The following is a 16,074-nucleotide window of genomic DNA, read 5'->3' on the forward strand; positions in this document are numbered from 1 at the left end:
GAATAGTTAAAATGTTTTTTTTCCTATTATAGTGATCCGTGTAAGGACCCTTCTTAGGATCTACTCTTTGGTTTTGGTTATAATCATAAGGATGTAATTGAACTCTTTTGCCGATGTATATAATATAAATAGTACTCTTTTGGTACTTTTAGCTTTTATTTGCTTTTGACTTCGAGTCCTGGCGCAAGCTAGGCAGGCGGTCCGCCGAACCCTTTGATTCGCCTTAGGGGAAGGTGGGGCTGTCACAGTTGGTATCAGAGCTTAGGTTTCTGATCTTTGTAGTGCATCGAGGTTTCAACGTTTAGGATGCCGGACTGTGGGGTATTTGGCTATTAAGGTAAATATTGAATACTAGGATTTTGATATTGGACTTTTGCAATTTTCCCATAAGGCAAAGCGGGGATTGAGTTGATTACACTTGGAGATGGCCAGTCCCAGTATGAATCGACTTGGTTCTTACTTAATGTTGAAGTTAGTTATTTGGACCTATTCTTTAGGTTTGCACCCTAGGGCCGCCGGGGCGATGCTGGTGGATTAGGTGAGTTCCGCAGGGGAGTTACGTTAGGGCCGTTGACTTGAATTACCTTGTTGTCCTGTTGATTTGTTTTGAAATCGATGTGTTTAGTGTTTTGGTACTAACTGCATTTTGGCTAATTTGTGCATATCTTTGGCGTAAACCTGTATATGCATGTCCAAAAATTTTGATCATTTAGTGTGTTTTATATGGTAAAGTTTTCAAAACAAATGGAAGCCGGTGGCTGAGGTAGAGGTAGAGAACGAAGCCGAGGCCGAGGAAAAGGTAGGGGACGGAGACCAAAACCCGAAAGGGTAGAAAATGAAAATGCGAACCACCAAGCTGATAACCAAGTAGCTACAGCCATACAACGGATGGCAGATTTGCTAGCACGAATGGTGGACCAACAGGGTCAGGGTCATGGGAATAATGCCGGAAACCCTGGAAATAATCCGGACAATCACGAGGAATGGACCGTGCCTTAGAACAGTTCCAAAAATTTGCAACCCCAAAATTCATAGGTGGACCAAGCCCTGACTTAGCTGAGAGATGGATGGACCACATGATGGATATATTCACTGCGCTCGGGTATTCAGAGGAACGGCAGGTATCTTTTGCTGTCTTCCAATTTGAGAGACCAGCCCGAGCATGGTGGAATATAATAAAGGCTAAGTGGGAACGAGGGCAGACCTCTTGGACTTGGATCAATTTCACCCGTGAGTTTAACAAGAAGTATTTGCCACCGATTGTTCAAGAAAGGCGGGAAGAGGACTTTATCCGCCTGCGTCAAGGGTCGTTAAGTGTGGCAAAGTACGAGACACAATTTACCAAACTCTCTCATTTTGCTCCAAAGTTAGTGCTAACAGACCGCAAGAGAATTCGTCGATTTGTCCAGGGGTTAAACGTGGAAATACAAGAGGCACTGGCGGCTGCTCAGTTGGATATATTCAGCCAGACCCTGGAAAAGGCACAACGAATAGAGACGGCAAGGAGTCAGGTGAAAGCTTTCCGTGACAAGAAGAGAACACCATCTGACACCTATACCTACACTGGTGGGTAAAACTCGGGAAGCGAGCCACCTAGTAAGAGGAGTAAGGAGACCGATGGTACATGACCAGTGGGGACTCCGAATCAAGGTAAAACAAGGGAAGATCAGGAAGGAAAAGGGCCCCAAAGTGGTGTCTCACATGGGGAATCGATGTTCGGAACCAGAAGAGTATGTGATGTTTTTGGGGCCACTAACCATACGGAAGATACATGTTGGAAGAAAGAGAAAAATCGGTGATGTTTCCGATGTGGTAGCAATGAACACCTAGTTGCTCAGTGCCCTCAGAAGTCGAGGGGAGGAAATAAATCAGGGACGAAGGGAACCATTTCTAAGCCGATCAGGGACACCGAAGGTATGAATTTCGAGGACGAAATTCTTCTAAGAGGGGGAGGTTGTGAGATCCCGATTCGTCCTTAATTTTGAATAAGGATTATTAGTGCTAAATTTTGCTATAAAATTTGATTTTAAGGATGATGGTAATTCTTTACATATGATTTTGCTTTTAGAATCGAAAAACCTTAATTTGGAATTTTATTAAATCCCTAATTTTGCCAATGTTATAAAGGTTGTTGTTTTATTGTTTTTATTATGGAGAAAGTATGATTAAGTATGGGAGGTTAAGATAGGAAGGTGATTAGTGAAATGATTAAGTGTGACTAAGTATTTTAGACTAGATTAAGTGCATGACCAATGGAGTTAATTGAAAGCTTTTATATAATTGTGGGCAAGAGTGTAAGAAAGTTAAACTAAGGTTGTAAGGGCTTGGGAGCAAATTGTAATATTTTATGTGATTGGTTGGGTGCAAAATATCCTTAGTGGTTGATGACTCACCTTAACTCTAGAATATACAAGAGGAATCAAGACATAAATGAAACCATCACCAAGGGAAAAAGCAAAAGAAAGGGCCGAAATTTTGAGAGCAAAAGAAAGGGAAATTTGCTCCAAAGTTCATCAATTTTTAACCATCCATCTTGCTTTTGAAGCTTAGGGTAGCAACTTGAACACTTGATTGTTGTGGTTTGAGCATCTACAAAGCTTATTTGAAGGTACATCTTCTTACTTGGAAGTTAAATTTTGGGGTTTTAATCTTGAAGCTATGGAAGTGATGCTTTTCTTGTGATTATGCATTTTTATGGGTTGTGTGATGACTGTGGAGTAGTTTTATGGTTTATTTTGATGATTATATTGCTGATTTTGGTAAAGGCTAGGAGGAAAAAGTAGGGTTTCTTGATTCATGATTCATAGAGTTAGTTTGGTTGGGTTAGGGCTTAAGTGATTAGAGTTTAATTGATTAGGTGGAGAAACCAGTAAAGTTAGTAGGATTAGCACCTAGATTATGGTTAGTATTGGGTAAGTCTTGGGATGAAATTGGGAAAGGAATTTTGGTTTTCTTGTAGGGCAAATAGGAGGTGGTTTATGTGTGTTTAATTGGTATGAGTTTGGTTAGAAAGTTTGTATGAGAACCGTAGAAACGGATTGTGCGGTTGCGGCGCACGAAACCGGCAAAATTGGAAACAGGGTAGTCCACAAATCCGAATTTAAGATCTGTTTTTCTTTATGCTACGTGCTGATTTGGAAGCTGTTCAAAACATGAAAGTTGTAACTTCTTAAGTCCTTAATATGCCTGCAAAATTTCAGGTCAAACGGATCAGTGTAACCCATGTTATAGCCAAAACATTTGCACCAGTTTTGAACACTGGATTGTGTTATGCTTTTGGATTTAGCCTCTGACCCTGCTTGGTTTGCCTGGGTACCATGCGAACTGGGTGTTGACCCCTTCATAATAAATGTAGATCTTGGTTTTAGTTTCGAAACAGTATAAAGTGTGTCCAAATCCGATTCCGTAGCTCCAGTTATAACCAAAACAAGGTCAATTGTCAGAACTGCCTTTGAATTTGGACAGTTCTGACAGGAACTTTGGACCCGCTTTTCACCATGCTCTGTATTGATTCAGGTTTTGGCCAAAACATAAAAGTTTTAGAATTATGACATAGCTTTCTAACGCCTTTTGAGTTTCTTGATTTGGATTTGCGAGCTGTGAGTTATGGTCCAACAAACAGACCCTGTCCGTCACCCTAAAGTGCAAACTTCTGATACTATTTTCCATAATTTCGACCTACTTCCATTCAGATCGAGATTAACATGTCTTCATGAAAATTGTAGCTCTTCCTCTTAGCTTCGTAACAGTATCTCATACACTTTAATCTGACATTCCTAGCCCAATTTATGATCAAAACAGTTTGGGAAAGCAACTATGCCCATTTCCGTTTGCAGGCCGTTTCCATTTTTGGTTGCCGATTCCGTACATGCATGTGCCAATTTTGTCCTTTTGCTTAATTTACGCACTTTAGTAGTGTTTGTGTGATAATATGGCTCAACCTTCTACTACAGGCGGTGACGGGCTAGACGGAGCCGGTGGGACCCACTAGTTGACGACTTGAATTCATTTCCGTACTTTCTCTCGTTATACTTGCTCTTTAGGTGAGTAATCAGGGTTTCTGTGTAACTCAATACTAATATGAGTTTACTATGAATGGGCACTTAGGCGAGAGTGTACTTTATCGCACTCGATCTAAACCCCATTAGTTGCTATTAATACCTGTGAAATATGATTTTGTGATTTGTTATAGAGCATTTATTGCTTGAACCAGAGCATTTATTGTTTGAACTATGATTTTAGAGCATTTATAGCTTGAAAAATAATTTAGAGCATTTATTGCTCGTGACTGGAGTTGAAGCTCATGGTCTCTCTATCTGGGATCCTTTAAGAGAAGCGAGCTGTTTGGCTCAGGATCTCAAGGGTCAACCAGTGATCAAGCTCGAGAAATGAGTTGGCTTGGGAGCCACCCGTATCCTTACCATGTGGTGTTACTTTTCTGCTTTTGCTTTGCTCTCACTATGCAAATGTTGACATGTAAAAATTATATTTTTACCCCTGGTTAGTCACTAAGCTTCTAGCTTACCCTCTTTTCTTTTGTTTTCCTTAGCAAGGCCGACGCGGGGAAATTTTGGCACCATCACTAGTATGGTTGGGTTTTGTTTGTAATCACCGAATAGTTAAAATGTTTTTCCCTATTATAGTGATCCGTGTAAGGACCCTTCTTAGGATCTACTCTTTGGTTTTGGTTATAATCATAAGGATGTAATTGAACTCCTTTGCCGATTTATATAATGTGAATAGTACTCTTTTGGTACTTTTAGCTTTTATTTGCTTTTGACTTCGAGTCCTGGCGCGAGTTAGACAGGCGGTTCGCCGAACCCTTTGGTTCGCCTTAGGAGGAGGTGAGACTGTCACAAATGTGCATTTTTCTGTTTCAAATTTATTAAAAGTTGCTCATAGTAAAATATTTGGTAGCATTTGACTTTATGTTCATATATTTTTGTTATTAATTCTACTTTAATTCATTTATACGTTAATATGTGTTTTTTATTACAATTAATTATTTCCTTTCTTAATTAAAGGAATGCATTAATGTCTAAATGACAAAAATATGTGTGTCTCTATTCTATTCCATTAAAATGCTCGTTGTTGTTGTTTTCATGGTAACCGTTAGATTTACATTTTTTCCTTATTTTCTATGCTATCATATTGTTAAATTATTCAATAAAACTTAGTTATTATAAGTTCTAATTTGGAGAGAAAAATGGTTTTCCAAACTTATTACATTATTAGATTATTCAACAAGCTAGCTTATGACTGCTTGGTTCTCCTACTTTTCATCTCCTTTGCTTGTAATAAGTCATAAGTCAAATAATGTAATCATTTTTCGACTATTCAACTGTTTCTCAATTACCTAACCAGGTTAGATACTTAAATTTTTCTTCAAAGTTAGATTGTCCTTCACAAGAAAGCCAACCTTTCGATGAATTATCAATTGTCCTTCATCTGTTTATAACCATTAGATTGAAAGACAAAGTACTAGCTTAGTTTAGTTTTCATAGACTACTTTTTTAGATGAAATTATTATCAAAAAACTAACCTTGAAATAGTATCATACACACCCTTACATAGGCTACTAGCTTTTATTGTGCTTCATTTCCTTCTTGTTTTATGACGTGATTTTGATATAACTGCAAGTTTAAATCCAATTTATACCCGTTTTAACTGCAAGTATACAGGTCAACTAGTAGTTTAGGGCATATATCGGATCGATTCCATGAGAAAGATTGGACAATTACCGACACTACTAAAACTTCTCTATTATTTAGACGATTAATGAATTAAAAGAAATAAAACTATGCTAAATTTATGCAAGATAATAACAAAGGAAAACTCCTTAGGTTATGGTATTCCTAACTACTCATACAAGCGTTATTTTTGGACCATTGAGTACTACTATCTTGGCTAGCTATGGCGTAATTTCCTTATGTATGTGAAACCTACTTTCGTAGCGAATCAACTATACTTATAACTAATCCATACCTACTCCCGTGGTTATGAAATTAGTTACAAGTTCATTTCTCTATGAAATTACATGAAATGAATCATTAAAACCACAAAGGTGCACCTCTACTCTCGTGAGTGTACTCCCTAGGTTTAGCATTTCTTGAACTAGTGTTAAATCTCAATTTTCATTGATAATCACAATTAATGGTACCAAGTTAATCATGATTTAAAGAGCTAAGTGTAAATAACTTGCTCAAAATAATAGCGTCAAATATCCAAATAATATACACTAACAATTATAGAAAGTTCAACCAAACCCAAGGCATAAACTTTAGAAACACATAACAAACATAGAATCCAAAACTTGTATATTAACGAAACTTAGATTCCAATACAAAAAATAAAGAGTTGGAAAGGTAAAGTAACCCTTGTCACATGAGCTCTCTCCTTGCCTTCATCATCTCCATCTTCATCTTCATGTAGCTAACATATAAGAAAGGATAAACTATCTAAAACTAAACTATCCTACACTACTCTACACTAAAGAACCAAGAAACTACATTTTTGTGGTGTTTCTTGCACTCTTCAAGCTCTCTTTTAATCTTGAAAGTCCATGGCTATATATAGAGGTCTCTAGTCAAGAAATGAGCCTTCAAACATCCCTTTTTACAGCTGCAAAGTGGTTGTCAACATCCATCAATAGCTGGGAATTATTGGAGGAGAAAACAAGTTGTGCAAGTGGAGAGCAGCCATTTTTTACCAGAATCCGGCCGGATTGCTCCCCTGCAATTCTTAGCAATTCTGTCCAGTCTTCAATGTCGCTCCAATTCTGCCTCGACTTCAACTGAACTTTTCTTGATGATAGAGGCTGAATTAACTCTTAACCAAAACATGAAACTTGTAACCATTTGAGTTATCTTTCCAATGCATCAAGAATCACCTCATTTTGATTTGTGTAGGCCAAGAAATGGCTGAAATATCCTTGACTGGTCAGACCCTTGTTTCAGCTTCGACCAATAGAAATTGGCTACTGTAATTCGGCTTTTTGAACTGGAAAACCTTCAAAATGGATTTCGGTGTCTTCAAATATTTGTAGATCTATCTCTTATCTTCAAAATGGTTTAAGAATCATCTCAATTGGATCATTGTAGCTCAAGTTATAGCCGAAATACGAAGATGTGTCAAAGCTGTCAACTTCCTCTTTCATCCAAATGAAGTATGTTTCCAACTACTATATAAATTATAGACAAAATGCAAGTAAAAAGTGACAAAAATCTCATTTAATCACTTAAGAGCATTTTACACTAATTATAGCCAAAATAATTTATTTTCTTCCTATAATATTGCCAAAGTGACTAAAAATAACATAAAATATCATTCAAATATAGCGTAAACTTCTCGTTCTCACATAGTAGAGAGAAAGCTTCCTTCACTTTCTTGTTTTCTTAGGTTTGGTAATATAATTTTTTTTTACTTTTTACTTCAGCAAATCTATACATTTATATCTTGCTGCAGTAACATATACTTTATTTTGCATGTTTTGTGTTTTCCTTTTGTAGCACTACTTTCAATACTCAAGATTTTTTCTCTGCTAGTCAATTTACTCCAAGTTAGTCACTTCACTTATAATTAGCATGCCTAATGGTTGATAAAATGTTAGTTAAGTTTTGTTGATATTCACAAGTTGCATAAGTAAACTATTACTAGCTACTTAGTATTGAATTATATACACTGTGTAACTTGTGATTGGAAAGTTTGGCAATGAACATTGAAACTGTTTGGTCTATTTAGATTTCTTTTTCTGCTTTTATGACTGTTTTTAGATTGTTCATGTTCACAAGTTAATTTAATTGTTGACTGAGCTGATACCTCAGCAAACTCTAACATGCAAGCTGAAGACCAAAATTTGAAAAGTTCAGTGTATAGCTCTGCTACTTTTTGTTCTTGTTCTCACAAAACATAGAGAAAGTCTCTTTCAGTTTCTTACTTTCTTGCCATTTGGTAATATTTTCTCATATTTTTCTTTGGCATACGTATGCATTTATATGTTACTATTCTAACATATATTTTCTTTTACATGTTTTATGTTTTGATTTTGTAGTATTAACATGGTTGTCGATGACTCTTGCTTTGCTGATTACATCCCTTCAAGTTAGTCACAATGCTTATAAATAACTTGCCTAATGTTTGATTGAATGCTACCTAAGTTTGCGTCCTATTTATAAGCTTAATGAGTAAACTGTTAGTAGTTGCTTGCTATTTGAACAAGTCTTACAGTAGCCAAAATATAATATGATTTGCCGTTTGTGTATAACTTATCACATAATGTATTTGAAGGTAGCATCTTTTGGATTGGAAACCAAATTGTTCACAAGCTGTAAATCCAATCTATATATGGATGTGCCTTTATGAAGGAAAATAATTCGTGCACAAGTTCTTTGCATTGCTTTCCAATCCCTTTAACTACTTAAAACCTAAATATCTATTAAACTAAACTAAAAACCTATATTGCAAATGCATTGTTAATCACATTGTTTTTCAATTTCTTTGCTTATATTTATCTAGTCATATTTTACATTTAAATACATCATGCACTTTCCAATTACTAGATAAAAAAACATTACAAAAGTTATTAACCTAAAAAAATCTTGAAGAAACAAAAATAATAATAATTGGTTAATGTACACAATTAACTAGACTCATTTTATAAATATTGCAATTCACTATCAAATTATATTTTATTCCTCTGCCAACTCCAAAATCTCAAGACTGCATAGTTTGATTAAAGCATAATTAGAGTTTAAAAAACCCCAAAAATCCACATTTTGAAAATGAAAAGGCAAAATTATAGCATACAAATTAAAAGTCAAACAATTAATCAACAACTCTAAATTTAATAAAATTTCTACTAAATTTTATCCATGATATCCACTTCAATTACTTATAAAATAAAGCTAAAAATTTTAAATAGCAAGAAGAAGAATAAAAATTCTTCATAGTACTCATTTAAAAATTTTGATTGAATGCCTAGTTAATAGTTTACTTATATCCAATATCTAATTTCTTTCCCTTTTAGTAATATATATTCAATATATATAGACCTAAACATGACACTCAACTCAAAGATATTTCTTAAAAATTTTCTACCCTTAAACACTTTAAGGTAGACATTGGTTGTGTGCAGCACATCAAAGCCTTACTAGTATTTCTTATTCACCAGAGTAGTTAGCAAGTAGCTTGTAAAATTGTGAAACTCTAGATGTGCTTGACATGAAAGATGATATAGTGACGCATATCCAAAAGACTAAAAAAATTTAAGTCTCATTTTTAAACCATATGATATGACATTTATTAGTTTTTATTTCCCATGAGACAACATTTACTATATCTTATTCTTTATGGACGAAATGACGGCAAGAGTAGGTGTGGTTGTTAGTTTTTTTTTGGGTTAAAACAAACTATTATTAATGCAGCCCCAAAAAGTACAAAGTTCGGGACCAATTGTGACGGCCCCACCTTCTCCTAGGGCGTATCCTAAGAGTTAGCAGACCGCCTGCCAAACTCTCGTCAGGACTACTGAGCCAACACACACGTAAACTTTACAAAACGTGCAAAAGAATTTCGAGAAAATGAACTGTCGGAAACTGAATTACCTAAACGAAACGATGCAATAGAACTTCGATTCAATGCTCCAACGAAAAGTGAAACGAACCAGCCCCACATTAGAATCCGGCCAAGATTTGGCCGGATTCATGGCTAGATTCGAGACAGTGACTAAACCAATTTTTTTTTTCAATGTCCCCTGCCAATCCGGCCATGTATCGGTCCAATTTCTGGCCGGATATACTACCCGATTTGTTGCCTTAGCTTCCCGCCAAAATTTCATTCCTTTCTCGTTCAAGTTTCGTACTCGCTTAAATTTTCAATGAACACACGAAAAGTTCACATAACCATAGAAATGTACAACCTCAAACGAATACAATTGAAACACATGATTAAACACATAGATCTATATATACATTGTAAGGTTCAAAAGTTCAACTAGCAATACAAGTCGGAATATCTAAAAGTGATCAAAGTGCAATTAAGGTTTTCCATTTCGGAGAAGCTTAAACAAAATATATATCTATCTCAAGCTCTACTCTTTTCTTCAAAATCACGGTTCCCAACATTTTGAAGCCTGTAAGGAAAACAAAGATAACGGGAAGGGGTGAGTTTACGCTCAATGGGGTACCACAAGTACAAGTAATCAAGAATCATGGAACTTCACTTTTAATCAGGCAAATATACACAGTAAATGACGAAATGAACAAATACCTCAAAGAGAAAGGATACAGGTGGCTCTCAAGAGCCAAATTTCCATTGCAGTACTTGATCCAAACTCGTTGACACTTCGTCAATGTTTGATGAAAACCCCTTCCTGCATATCCATACAAGACCCGAGTAGGCGGGTCCAAACATGACCGTAGACCCCACTTTACACCAAATTCCCTCCACCACACATACCCCTTACAGGGCCCGAACCCCTCAACAGGAACAGGGATGGTAATACTCGAGTATACCGAAAATTCAGAGTCTCCAATACCTAAAGATTCCCCAGGAATAGGCCTCATAGATTGTCAATTTTCCTCGACTAGGCCCTTGCTGGCTCGATTCAATTAACTCCCCATGAGGTTGAGCTCAGACTTCACAGGCACAGGAAGGTCGTTGGATACAAGCTTCAAACGACATCACATCAGGCACAAGTAACAGATTCAAGTTTATACAGTAAACTAGTCACACAAGTCAGAGAACAAGTGTGATAAAGTACACCCTCGTTTCGTACAGAATAAACAAATGATACAATCATTCAAGTCACAAATTTCATGTACAAATAAACTAGTTAGCAACGAATCATGGGAGTGGTACACTCACCAGTTCAAGCAAAGATTCTTCAAAAGTTTTCTCCCAAAGTATGCCTTTGATCACCGACACGTCCTAAGAACAATCAAGGTAAAACAATTATGGTTCCCACATCTACAACCTAATGCACGAAATTCACAAGTGAGACTCAACTGCGAGTCGTATGCCTATTCAAATGAACTACAAATGCAAGGAGATAAAAGTATGGTTTTGGAGTGAAAAAGTAATAGTTGTCCCAAGAACATGAGCAACCCCACAACCATTCATTTCTACCCAAGATTAATCCAAACTCAAAGGAACCAAATGACCTTAAAATTTGGGCAGCATTTCCCCTCAATTTCCTTACTTTTCCACCCTACAATCCATCACCAATCTCAACTCAAATCAACCACAATTGCACACACAACACATAAGTTATAAAACACACCTAATTAGGGCCACAATTACCCTTCAATTTGAGCCAATTGATAGCCCCAAAACCAATCACAATAAAGCCCCAAATTGAAACCCTAATCTGAAATTTACTCCCAAAATCTGAAATTTTCTTTAAGCAAGTCCTTCTAACACATAACACCCTAATATTTCACATAATAAAGCTTTCAAACCATAGCCAATCATTACTCATCACATGAGGGTGGAAAAATCACCATAAAAACTGAAATTTCCATATCACTACTTCCACCATGAAATTTTTTCACAAAACTACACATTTAGCAACCTTAAACCACTAATATGCAACTATTAGAAGCAAAGAGGGATTTCTTAGCAAATTACCTTAGAACCACAAGCAAGATGATAGCTTAGTACTTCCCCCTCTAAAATCACTCCACCAATACCTCTAATCCTCCTTAATAAGCAACTTTTATGGTGTAGTTTGCAATTTTGATGGTTGAAGCTCAAGGTTAAAGCAAGAAATTGAAGAACAAGATGAAGTTCTCTCCCTTTCTTTCCCTCAAGGAGTTCGGCTAAGGAAGAAGAAGAAATGAGGAATTTTTGGTTAATTAAAAGGTAAAATGGTCTTGAGTCAAAGTCCAACATCCATTGGCTTCGTGACAAGTGGCGCATTAGGGTTTTGTTATCATCCTTTTGTCTACCAATGGTTAATCTATCTAGCTAATCTCTAATTATCTCCTAGCACCTTATACAGTAATATCCCTTTATATAAAATTTCAACTAATCGTCAAAAATTTATAGCACTTACCGCACTAGCGGGTCCCACGTCCATATTGCACTCCAAACTTAACATGAGCTAACTTATCCCAGAAAAATGATTTAAAAACTATACTCACTTATAAAAATCTCTGAAAAATTAATATAATAAAGTAAAGTACGAAAATACATGAAAGAAAATAACTAAAAGAATTATAAAATAAGATAAATTTTCGAGTCCTCACACCAGCCCTTCCCCAGGAGTACAAGCTCACACATCCTACCCCACCTCTAATTAACCCCTACCGCTAGCATTTACGAAAATTTGGAAATCCAAACGCATCTAAAGAAATATCTCCCCTCACCAATCGAGGCAACACATTATATGTCTCATAAATTGCAATATACCTAGCCTCCACGCCAACAATAGACAATCTGTCCGCTGGCTTGTTCGCCTCCCAGAAGCAATAAGACATGGCCTCAAAATACCGTCTATATTGCTGTAGATCTAGTAACTCTCTCTGTAGCTGCCATTGGCACTGCACCTTCCCCTGAATAATATGGACCAACACCAGTGAATCAGATTCCAAGTGCAACTTAACAAATCCCCGAGATACACCTAACCGCACACCAAAAAGCAGAGCTTTCATCTCCGTCTAAAGGCTAGTGGCCTTCCCAAACCAACATGAAAAGCCAAGTATGAACCTCCCATCAAAATCCCTGAACAATCCCCCACCGCCACTTCTCCCCAGGTTACCCTTTGAACAACCATCGGCATTCAATTTCACCACTGACTGATCCGGACATTCCCAACAAACCTCCCATATGACAATCTTGCTTCGCAACCAAGCTATCATATCAAAAAAATCAACCTGTGAGTTATCAGGCAGTGATATTTCCTGAAACCGAAAAAAGAACTATTCTCTCAGCTCCAAGAAAATCCGATCACAAGCATGCATTACCGAGTCTCGCTTACCATCGACTATCCACAGCCTATCCACAAAATCCATATTTTCCATAAATTCTAGCAGATTAAGGATGGCAATGTGCGGAGAACAAAACCAAGGTAATTATTAAGAGTAGGTTTTACCCACCAGCTCATCACCTTGTGTCTAACCGTGAAAGCCGCACTAAACCCACCAATAAGACCCTCAAAACAACCCCAAACCTGCTTAGCCATCTCCCCCGTACAAAAGACGTGGTTAATGGTTCCTGGGGACGGGTTCAGACTACAACAAAAGCATCTAGAGAGGCCCAAAACCTTAAACTTGTGTAACACATCCATCAACGGCAATCTACCATACAGCAATCTCAACATAAAGAACGAAATCTTTGAAGGCAAAGCCCGATGCCACAAACTAGCAAACAAGCGGGAAACAGTACCTCCTTTACGCACTATCTGATATGCCGACGAAATAGTAAACGCACCTGAATTAGTGGAGGCCCAAATCATGTCATCCGCCTGCACTATAGTAGGGGGAGCCACCTCCAGCACCTGCTATACCCTGCCCTGATGTGCTATCTTACTTGGCCACGATCTAGACAACTTACACCAACAGTTTGGCAGTGGAAATTTGACCCAATCTAATCACCGAAGTAGCGAACAATGTTGATACTATCTCAACTCATTACTTAACGAATTAGCGAACCAAACTATAAGTAGAGGAACGCCACAACCAAGGAGTTACTTGATTGATAAGTTCACTGGAATAACTTGAGAAAGATTCTCAATTATTCAAAGAAGCTCTCTTGGAAAGAGGAAAGTGAAAATTCACAATTTTATTGATTCAAAAACTGATCTTGAAGGTCTCTACCTTGGGCTATATATAGCCATACACTTGACAACCTAAAGTGAATTGGATTCACTTAAACTGGATCCTAAAGTGAATTGGATTCACTTGATAGAGACTCTCGGCTAGGCTAGGGCCTTTTGGGCCGAAATAATGACTAAAATGGGCTATCTAATATTCGGCCATCTTGAAGAGTTATTTGACCGAATTTATTGACAAGAATAAATAACAAAATTAGTGACTAAATGACTAATTTACCCTTGATCTTCTAAGCAACTAGCCGTCACTTGACTCTTCAACTTGGAGTAAGGTGTATAGTGTTGAATCTTCATTCTCCAAGCCTTTAATGATCTTTAAATCATCTCCAACTCTCTCTTGGATAGTGCATACAAGACCTTGAAGGGCTTCGCATATCTTCTTGGCACGAGTTCTTGTGATCGGGCTACTTGAACGGAGTTGTGGGCTAGAGTGGGGGATCCAGATCATATCATGCCCACTGGTAGCACCTGCTGTGGTGTGGTTGTTAGTAGCAAGTCAAAAACTAAGCAGGCGAGTGCTTCATATTTTGAAGCTGAGATTTGATAGAAAGCACAAAAAAAACCCAAAGTCATCACTCGCATTATTTCATTCTTTTCCAATGATGATGAGTTTTCTGCCTTTTCGTTAAGTACAGTGTTTTCAAAATAATTTATTTTGGTACTCCATAATTCATATTTTGTACTTTTTTTAGTCCGTAACACTTAAAATGACAAAGTTTGGTCCCTTATATATACAAAATGCACCCATTTTCATAAAAAAACTTATGTTAGGTCATGTACTCACCTAAAGTTTTAATTTTGACATAAATGATAAATCCAAACAAAGCTTAAAAGGTAATATTCAAGATGTTTAACTTCATTTTTCTTTAATTTCAGCGTAATATTGTAAAAATTGACAACTTTACAAAAATCAATTGATTTTGTTTTTCTAGATATTTTAGTTACGAAAGACGAAAAGTTGGTGTCTTTGTTTCAAATTTGTTTGGGTATTTTTAGATTAAAAAATTATTTATTTCATAATAACATATATTTTGGAATTTTACAAACTACTTCAAATTTTTTAATACTCTAGTTCTTTTCTTTTATTTGAATTGATAGTGCACAAACTAAGATACTTTTCTAATGCAAATTAGCTTCAAATGGTACTAATCTTACATGCATATATGAAAGTGCAAAAGGTTGATAAGTCGCAATTTTGTCATTTATTTTATAATTAATTTTCCCTATTACCTTACCAAATGTGAATTAATTGTCAGATTTTACTCACTTTTGGAAGTATGTATTTATTACAAGGAGTGGAACAAAAATACCATAAAAAGGTGCCAATTGGACGGTTATCAGGAGAAGAGTTTTAGCAGCAGTCAACACGATGGAGAATAATTCAACTCTACTTCCTTATCCCATGGGCAAATGCAGCATCCAGGGGCACTTTTGAAAAATTGGGACTTTTCTTCTTTTGGTAGTTTCCGAAGAGAGAGGAGATCAAAAAAGACTGGGAGTCTTCCTTTTTCCTCTGGAGAGCCGCATAGGAGAAGTAGTAGGAATTAGATAGGAAAAAGGATAGCAGACAATTTGGACTACTTTTAGTTTCTCTCTTGACTTTTTCTATTTCATTTTTAGTAGTTTTTTCCCCTGGTATGTCAAGACAAAGGGAAAACAATTAATCATTTTCTGTAGCTTCACTTTTCTTCATTATTCGAACGAATTGAATTTTCTCAATCGAAGGCAATATCCGTGACTGGTATTTCTGCAATTTCGCTTGGGATTTTCTCCACAGAGATGAACTAAATCTCTTTTTCTGATCAAGGAACAACGGAGGCTTTGGTTTATCTAAAAATTGTGAGATCGAATCAATTTTATCTATTCCTCTTATTTATTGGTATTTGCATATTCTCTGATTGCAGTGCTTATGGTTGTTTAATTAGTTGATCATCTTGGATCCAGATAATGAATTGATTTAGTAACCTATTGTCAATTAGAGCATTAAATCCGTAATTGTTTAATGACTCTGAAATAGTAACAATTGGCGTGAGAGGGAAGCAGTTAGCACATTGGATGCACTAAACATTGAGGAGTACACTGGGCAGGACAAGCCGGAAAAAAAAGCAAAGGGGTTATGGGCTCGTTTTAAGTCGGACAGACAATTGCGGTCTACCACCGTAACCAATAACTCTTTCCAGGTACTTCGCAATGATTAATACACTATTATGGAACATTAGAGGAGTGTCAAAGCTCCCAAATTTACG

At 36.6% G+C, this 16,074-nt stretch overlaps 2 protein-coding genes across 2 annotated transcripts; one reads left to right on the forward strand and one right to left on the reverse strand.

Moving 5' to 3' along the window:
* Nucleotides 1–983: 983 nt before the first annotated feature.
* On the forward strand, nucleotides 984–1,574 carry LOC140035649 (uncharacterized). Its single transcript, XM_072076958.1, has one exon. It carries the CDS (start codon nucleotides 984–986, stop codon nucleotides 1,572–1,574), a length of 591 nt encoding a protein of 196 aa, XP_071933059.1.
* Nucleotides 1,575–12,656: 11,082 nt separating this feature from the next.
* Nucleotides 12,657–13,453, reverse strand: LOC113724333 (uncharacterized). Its single transcript, XM_027247242.1, has 2 exons — nucleotides 13,106–13,453; nucleotides 12,657–12,899 (listed from the first exon to the last, which is right to left on the reverse strand). Exons 1-2 carry the CDS (start codon nucleotides 13,451–13,453, stop codon nucleotides 12,657–12,659), a joined length of 591 nt encoding a protein of 196 aa, XP_027103043.1.
* Between the last annotated feature and the right edge of the window lie 2,621 nt (nucleotides 13,454–16,074).

Source organism: Coffea arabica, chromosome 2c (assembly GCF_036785885.1).
Source record: "Coffea arabica cultivar ET-39 chromosome 2c, Coffea Arabica ET-39 HiFi, whole genome shotgun sequence".
NCBI classification, from domain to species: domain Eukaryota; kingdom Viridiplantae; phylum Streptophyta; class Magnoliopsida; order Gentianales; family Rubiaceae; genus Coffea; species Coffea arabica.

Bases quoted from the DNA above. Each gene is read 5' to 3' on its own strand.
- LOC140035649 (XM_072076958.1), top strand. From the start codon at position 984: ATGGACCGTGCCTTAGAACAGTTCCAAAAATTTGCAACCCCAAAATTC.
- LOC113724333 (XM_027247242.1), bottom strand. From the start codon at position 13,453: ATGATTTGGGCCTCCACTAATTCAGGTGCGTTTACTATTTCGTCGGCA. The intron at 12,900-13,105 runs GTGATGAGCTGG...TTTCGGTTTCAG, and splicing joins CTTTCACGGTTAGACACAAG to GAAATATCACTGCCTGATAA.